The sequence below is a fragment of the Eurytemora carolleeae genome, unplaced genomic scaffold (genome assembly GCF_000591075.1).
Source record: "Eurytemora carolleeae unplaced genomic scaffold, Eaff_2.0 scaffold852, whole genome shotgun sequence".
NCBI lineage: Eukaryota > Metazoa > Arthropoda > Copepoda > Calanoida > Temoridae > Eurytemora > Eurytemora carolleeae.
The window spans coordinates 22,001-30,568 of record NW_019396756.1 but is presented as its reverse complement, the minus strand read 5'-3'; the positions used below and the strand labels follow the sequence as shown (position 1 = coordinate 30,568).

General features: G+C 31.2%; 1 protein-coding gene across 1 annotated transcript; it reads left to right on the top strand.

The window, feature by feature from the left end:
• Window positions 1–678: 678 nt before the first annotated feature.
• Window positions 679–8,513, top strand: LOC111708271 (carbonic anhydrase). The gene is made up of 14 exons (XM_023481591.1): window positions 679–1,114; window positions 1,337–1,376; window positions 1,779–1,829; window positions 2,142–2,229; window positions 3,117–3,152; window positions 3,321–3,382; window positions 4,035–4,089; window positions 4,579–4,641; window positions 5,658–5,712; window positions 5,783–5,848; window positions 6,378–6,468; window positions 6,764–6,825; window positions 7,826–7,898; window positions 8,455–8,513. The coding sequence occupies exons 2-14, from the start codon at window positions 1,343–1,345 to the stop codon at window positions 8,511–8,513; spliced, it is 795 nt and encodes a 264-aa protein (XP_023337359.1). The 5' UTR covers window positions 679–1,114; window positions 1,337–1,342.
• The last annotated feature ends 55 nt before the right edge of the window (window positions 8,514–8,568 follow it).

Sequence of the window (8,568 nt, the reverse complement as noted above, 5' to 3'; positions counted from 1 at the left end):
ATTCTCCTTTTCTAGTTTTCCATTTTTTCTTTCAATTTTCTTCATTTTTTTATTTCCGTAATTTGTTTCTTTATTGTCTGAATCTAATTATAGATTCCTTGAAGGAAGCTGAAAAGATGACCTTTCCTATAGGAGCACTTCAGTAGATCACAGGCTTCCAGGATATCAAGGTTCAGGATACCAGGATATCTGGATACTAGAGAATACAAGGATATCTGGATACTAGAGAATACAAGGATATCTGGATACTAGAGAATACAAGGATATCTGGATACTAGAGAATACAAGGATATCTGGATACTAGAGAATACAAGGATATCTGGATACTAGAGAATACAAGGATATCTGGATACTAGAGAATACAAGGATATCTGGATACTAGAGAATACAAGGATATCTGGATACTAGAGAATACAAGGATATCTGGATACTAGAGAATACAAGGATATCTGGATACTAGAGAATACAAGGATATCTGGATACTAGAGAATACAAGGATATCTGGATACTAGAGAATACAAGGATATCTGGATACTAGAGAATACAAGGATATCTGGATACTAGAGAATACAAGGATATCTGGATACTAGAGAATACAAGGATATCTGGATACTAGAGAATACAAGGATATCTGGATACTAGAGAATACAAGGATATCTGGATACTAGAGAATACNTTAGCTAGTATAAAATAGAGTTTATTTATTTCACGGGCAACACCGGGCACATTAGCTAGTATTAGAAGTATGGTATACTTTTATTTTTAACTCTAAAATTAACACAGAAACTAATTGCAGTCTCCTACAAGAAAAATTAGCATGATCTAAGAAGCATTACTTACTAAAAGATAAAAAAAATAGCAGAAAAATAAAAATAATTCTCCCTTCCTTAGACTAACATGATATATTATGTAAAACTAAAATGTATGTATGAGTAACAATCTAATTTAACAGATAAAATTTGTAAATTTATATTCAGAAGTTAATTTAGTCTTCACTTCACTCTTCATATTTCATGAGATAATTTTTGTTTTCAGGGATGTAGTTGTAAGTTTATATTTTTTTAGATTAATAAATGGATTTTTAAGACATTTTTTGCCTACCCTGTAATTCAAGGTAAAATAAACTGTAATTTTAGTAAGGTTATGGGGGTAAATAGAACTTTTTAGCTTTACAGGGGGGGTTAATATAGGGGTCAATATAGGGGGGGGTAAAATCAATATAGGGGGGGGTAAAAAAATTTTTTCGCCCTTCGGGCGAAATATTTTTTTACCCCCCCCTGACTAAATTCCTGAAACCGCCCATGTATAAGGATATCATTACACAAGAAAATTTCAGGAATCAATGTCGTCTTCAATTCTCTTTGCCTGTTTTCTAGGTAAATCTCGTATTGACCTCTCTAGAAGCAGATGATTCGTCAGTTGAGCTCACACTTTTTTCCAGCTTCGGTTTTAAAGTGCAAATTCATCTCGTTGCCAATCTAGGTTCTTTTATAACAAAAAATACCAAAAAAATGTGATTCTTGTAAAATATCACCACAAAAGTTGAAAATTTCTTTTGATAAATGGTTTTTATAAAATATGTCACATTTGATTAAGAACTTTGGAACTTTAATACAATTTTAGAAAATCAGATTAATTTGATTAATAGGATTTAGAAATATTATAATCGCCTTTCTTCTTTGTAAATTTTATGTACATATCATTATTATAAATCATTCAAAATTCTTATTGAAAGAAAAAAATTTTAAAAAATCAATGACACTTTATTACTTTTTTAGGCTCCCTGCCTCTTGTTCTTAGCTCCGACTGGGGATACCTGCCAGAAAATGGTAATTAAACTTTATAAATTACACTAAATTATAACTTTAATAATAATAGTAATAGTAATAATGATTATGATAATATTAATAATAATGGCTATATAAAGCTGAATTGTCTGGTATTGCCCGTTCACACGTGCATTGTTCCTAAATCATGATTGTGAAAGTGCCCTAAAAAAATGTTATCCAATATTGTTCACTTCAGCCGTTTGGCCAGCTTTAGCGAACATATAAATGAGCGAAGAGCTTTATTATTTCGATAATAATAACATGAAGAAGAATTATAATAACAATAATAACAATAATAATATTGATACCCAGGACCTGTAGTATGGGGTCAACACTATCCTACCTGCAATGAGTTTGCTCAATCTCCTTTAGATCTTGATCTATTCACTGCAGAACCTAGGTAGGACTATAGCACACTCTAAACTAACCTATTGGGGTCAAATAGGTCTATATGATAGTGCATCGTCACTCAGGCCGGTACAAAGGGTCGAGTTCGAATTCGAATTGACCCTAGTCCAACGTGATATTTTAACCTTTCTGGACCTTGATTTAGACCTTTCTAATTCTCGATTTAGACCTTTCTAGTTCTTGATTTAAACCTTTCTAATTATTGATTTAAACCTTTCTAATTCTTGATTTAAACCTTTTTTATTCTTGATTTAAACCTTTCTAATTCTTGATTTAAACCTTTCTAATTCTTGATTTAAACCTTTCTTAATTCTTGATTTAGACCTTTCTAATTCTTGATTTAAACCTTTCTAATACTTGATTTAGACCTTTCTAATTCTTGATTTAAACCTTTCTAATTCTTGATTTAAACCTTTCTAATTCTTAATTCAAACCTTTCTAATTCTTGATTTTGACCTAGATCTATTGCAGAGCCTAGGTAGGACAATATTCAGATATAAGCCTTTCTAGTTCTTGATTTAGACCTTGATAAAGACCTGGATTAAGACCTTGATTTAGACCCTAATTTAGACCTCAATTTAGACCTTGATTCAAATCTTGATTTAGTCTGCAACACTTTAAAGGACAGTAAGCCTAATTTTAAACCTAAACAGACTAGAGGGGGAATGTTTGACGCNCTCCTAGTTTTTGGCCCTTTAAGCACTCTCATACTTGACACTTGAAAAACTTTCTGCCAGTTTACTCAAAGTCAAAAACGTATTTCTTAAAATGATTGTCTGAAAAACATGTTCAAGAAAGAGAACAGAAACAATTTGTGCAGATCAACATCACATTCTAATTTCTTATCAATTGTAATTTATCAAATTCTAATCATTTTAGTTATGGAGCTGGAGAATTGAAGACTATAGGATACAGGCATGAAAATATTATTTTTAGCACAAATCTGTAAAAATTTAGAATTTTTTTCTTTTTTTAAACAATTTGTCAGGTTAAAAAAGTCTCTGGAATTTTTCTATTATAAATTTTAACTTTTTGATTTTAATTTTTTATTAGTTTTGGATTAAAAAAATATTTTTCTTCTAGAACATTGCATAATGCTACAGTTAATCAGAATGGGCATACCTTTACCGTTAGCTTTAAGAATGGTAAGTTATATTATTATAAGAATAAACATATATATTTTGATTAAAGTGTGGCATGTCCGATTGATTGGTACCCGTGAAAGCTTTGTATAATCCATAATTTGGAAAATATTATCGATTGTATGCTTCTGATAGTAGAAATAAGCAAATCACTTTATAATAAAATAATCCTACTTTAAAAATAAAAACATGTTGACAACTTATTCACTCTTGACCAGAGTCCAGAAAAAGCTTTTAATGGTACCTTTGTGAATCTGACATGTCACTTGACAGTATATTCACAATCTTTATAATCTTTAATTAATGGTGTAGTGAACAAGAAAAAATTTCGAATATATTATGTCACAGAAACAGATCTAAAACACACATTAGTTATTAAACAATGTGAGTATAAATATATTAACCAACTAAATTATATCTTACTAGCTGAAACGCCCGGCGTTGCCCGTGGGGAAAAAACTAAAAAACATTTTCCTTTTTTTTAGCCACCCATGAATGTCCACAACAAATAATTCAGCCCAATCGGTCCAGCCGTTTGGCCAGCTATACGCAACATATACATACACGAATGTTTTGCTTCATTATATAAATAAACTACACCCCACTCCCCAGAAATTTCTTAATATTTTGCTTTTTTGAAAGAATATTTTTTTAGTGCCGGAGGATGAACATCCGATGATACACGGAGGTAGTCTTCCACCTGGAGAAAAGTACGACATTTATTTCTTTTTTGTAGAAAATGAATTAGTCCTTAATTTGCCACAATCTCAAATTTTCTATCCCAATGTCTTTGCAACATGATGGTGTAAATCGTTGATATTTCAAACTTAAATTATTTAATAAAATAATTCATAGTTTGAAAAATGTAATATCTACCACATCCTGTTGCAAATGTATAGACATTAGAAAAAACGATTTTGTGGTAAAGACTTGCAATTCCTTTGTTTGAGCGAACTAAAAACTAAGAAACCTTTACTTAATATCCATTGTGGATACTTTTAAGTTGAAGCATTCAAGTAGTCAATAAATGGTATAATTTAGTTAAATCATGGACATTTGTCTGCCTGTACTATTAATATCTCTACAAAAAGTCAATTTTAATTGACTGTAAGTGCAATTTCTTCTTGTAAAGATGACAATGCCTTATTCTTATCGAAAATGTGGAAAATAGGTGGAATATTTTTTTTTGCTTTTTCCAGGTTTTCGTTTGTAACACTTCACTTGCATTGGGGTAGTGATAGTTCTCGTGGTTCTGAACACAGGTAAAAAAAGTGTTTGATTTTTGTTTAAAAGTTTTCTGAATTTGTCTCAAAATTCGAAAAGTTTTAGCTTAAATTATATAGACAGCAAAAGTTGGATGAATACCAATAAAAGAAACAAAACATTGCTTACATTTAATTAAAATCGCTTATTAGACAACTGAAGTTGGATGCCCACCAAATAAGAGGCAAAAAATCGCTTAAATTTGTCACCAAAAACCGCTAATTGTCAGAAAACGCCCCTTATTTGTCAGAAAAATCCCTTATTTGTCAGCAATAACCGCTTATTTGTCAGCAGAAAACGCTTATTTGTCTGCAAAGACCGCTTACATTTGACAACAAATTTTTTTTGCAGTCATCAAAAGTTTAATGACTGCCAAGTAAGCGATTTGTTATTTGATTATTATTGTGATTCTATTTGCTTTATATAACCTTTTTTTCAAATTTCGAAATTAAGAGAATAGCTATAGCACCCTTTTACCATAAATTCTCAATTGTTAAAAAAAACCTTGTATTTTGTTTTCTTGGTTTGTGCTGTAGTAATTTTAGGAATGGTATTGCTTTGCATATTTTAGAACAATAACACTCACAGATCAAACTTTATTGAATTCAGAAGAACAAATAAAATATAAAACAAATATAATAAAATCCAGAACCCAGCCCCCTCCCACAATCTAACCTTCCCTCCCCCACTCCTTTTTTTCCCTTTCATATTCAATCCTCTTTCAAAATCGAAGAATTTTTTTTTGATTTGTTCAAGAAAATATCGTTAAATTAAGGAAATGCAATCCTCCAAAAATAACAGATTTTCCTTTTTTTATGGCAAGCTAAATAAAAAAAAATAATGGAAAAAAGTAAGAAAATAAAAACTTTATATGATTATTCATATAAATAATATAGTAAAATAAAAGATTTCTTTAATTATATGGAGTGCTCTCAATCCAATTTAATGCCAGAAACGTTCAATTTCAAATTAAGATAATTATGAACATTTTTGTTAACTTCTTATGATTTTATAGATTAACCGGATATGAGTTCCCGGCTGAAATACATCTTGTACACTGGAATACTAAGGTATATCATCTTTAAACATATATTTATTTTGTCATATGACAAATATGTTTTAATTTCCTTTTTTTCCTAGTATCCTGACTTCCCTTCAGCTGCTCAAGAGTCAGATGGGTTGGCAGTGGCAGGGTTCTTTCTCCAGGTATACCTAGATACTGTAGCAGGGTTGTTTCTCCAGGTATACCTAGATACTAAAGCAGTATCATGGTATTTTCTCCAGGTATACCTAGATACTGTAGCAGTGTTCTTTCTCCGGGTATACCTAGATAGTAGATACTGTAGCAGTAGCTTGGTATTTTCTCCAAATATACAATAGATACTGTAGCAGGGTTCTTTCTCCAGGTATACCTAGAAACTGTAGCAGTAGCAGGGTTCTTTCTCCAGGTATACCTAGATACTGTAGCAGTAGCAGGGTATTTTCTCCAGGTATACCTAGATACTGTAGCAGGGTTCTTTCTCCAGGTATACCTAGATAGTAGATACTGTAGCAGTAGCATGGTATTTTCTCCAAATATACAATAGATACTGTAGCAGGGTTCTTTCTCCAGGTATACCTAGATACTTTAGCAGTAGCAGGGTTCTTTCTCCAGGTATACCTAGATACTTTAGCAGTAGCAGGGTTCTTTCTCCAAATATACAATAGTACTCTTTACAATATCTTACCATTTTAGGTTTCCAACCAGACAAATGTTAACTATGCACCTGTGATTGATGGATTATTGAAATTGGCCGGACATCCAGATCACTTTGACGTAGATATAGGTGAGACTCAGTTTATTTTTCTTTAAAAACCAGTGTTTCCACGTCAGAAAAATATTTCATCTATTTTTTTATGTTTAAAAATAATAATAATCTTTAAGAAATTCGAAAAACACGTTTGTTATGTCCTGTTAAAACCTTTAAAATTTACAATTAATCATATTTCTATTTCCTTACATTTGTATAGCCTTTTCTAAAGTTATATTTATTGATTCTAAAAACGTTTTATAAGATGATAGTTTTAAATTATCCTATATGGCGGACTTACTTTTTCATTGATTCTCTTTAATTGTTTTAGGCCATCTGTCCCTGCACAGTTTACTAACTACTAAAGGGGCAGCAGATCATCTGCATTATAAGGTAAACCACTTTATACTAAAGTTACAGTAACCCTTAAAGGGACTGTAAAGGAAAAAAATGAACGGGGGTATAGGTTGAAACCTGAGAATCTCAGGAGTTGATTGATGCATATAAGACATCTATCTGATGTTCCTGTCTCGAGAAATTGACATACAACTGTGTCAAAATTATACCAAAACGTTTATATCTAAGATATACGTTCGTATCACGTGACCAGAACTACCTCCAATGCCCACGTAATACAGACGGAGACAAAAATAACGCACCGCCATTGGTTGGAGTTCTGGTGACATGTTCCGGACGCATAAAAAATATTATCAATTATATCTATTGAAAATGAAAAATTATTAAATTCCAGTAATAAAAGGAGCACATGTGAGTTTCTCAGGCTCCTCTGGGATATCGCTGTTTTCAGATTGGTTGTGTATTTGTTGAATATGATCTGTTTTATACTACGAAACGTATACAACATCTTTCATATATAGATACGTTTTGGTATAATTTTGACACAGTTTTATATCAATTTCTCGAGACAGGAACATCAGATAGAACTCTTATGGGTCTCAATCAACACCTGAGATTCTCAGGTTTCAGCCTATACCCCTTTCATTTTTTCTTTATAGTCCCTTTAAATCACTTTTGTTCAGAAATCCCAATTAAAAATAATCAGTATTCAAAACTTTCACATTAATATCTAAATAATACTTGATCAGACAAAACTGTTAAGGATACCGTTAGGAATCACTTAATTACAGAACCTTTAACTTGAAAACCAGTGATTGTCAACAAGAGAAAAATGTCGTCTGTTTCTCTTAATTAAATAAACTTTCTTTTTAAATTCGGGGGGACAATGCGAACTGGAAACATATGGTTAATTATTGGTATTTATTTTTTTGACAACATATGTAGTTGAATATTGGCTTTTATTTATCTATTTTATATTTGTATATTTATAAAAATAAAAACAATAAAAGTTTTTTAAAGTTTAGATTTTTTTCAGGGTTCCTTAACTACACCGCCTTGCACTGAGAACGTTTTTTGGAACGTTTTCCTGGATCCAATAAATATTTCAGGAACATATTCTGTTTCAAAAAAGTTCATCTAAATATCTAATTTGGGTAAAAGAGATGTCAGCCTGAATAAGGTGTAATGAAAAATAGAGTGCTTAATTAGCATTTGCTTAATGTTAAATACAAAAAAAAATCAATATTAATTTTTTTTTCAAAGGAAATGAGTTTTTGCGATAAACTTAAATTTTCTAATCCCTGTAGACTTAGACTTTTTGATTTAACATAAAACATAGTTTGAAATATCAAAGGTTTACACAATCAGGTTGTAAAGAAATAGGAATTAGAATGTTTAAATTTGTGACTTAGACTCATTTCCTTTACACTCCTATTTCAGCTAGTTTTTTTTTGGTATGCGCATATGCATATATCTACAACAATTTTCATTGAACCCCGCTCTTATCTAAAAGTTGATTTATACATTTTTTCATGTTAAACCCAGCTCTTTCCAAAGGAATGTCATATACTCTTAGAACAAATTTAAACCAATGGACATTTAAAACCCCGATGGATAAATCCGTAGGCGTGCATAGCAATAATTAAAACAATGTGTTTTGTGCAGAAGAGCAACTGATTAAAATTAGAAGTTTGCGGGACGGACACAATCAACCACTCAGGTAGCATGCCACGTGTTAATCAGATTATTCAAAATGGCGGAGGTCAGCTGATTCATAAT

Bases quoted from the DNA above. Each gene is read 5' to 3' on its own strand.
- LOC111708271 (XM_023481591.1), top strand. From the start codon at position 1,343: ATGTCGTCTTCAATTCTCTTTGCCTGTTTTCTAG. The intron at 6,469-6,763 runs GTGAGACTCAGT...TAATTGTTTTAG, and splicing joins TCACTTTGACGTAGATATAG to GCCATCTGTCCCTGCACAGT. The intron at 7,899-8,454 runs GAACATATTCTG...TGTTTTGTGCAG, and splicing joins GGATCCAATAAATATTTCAG to AAGAGCAACTGATTAAAATT.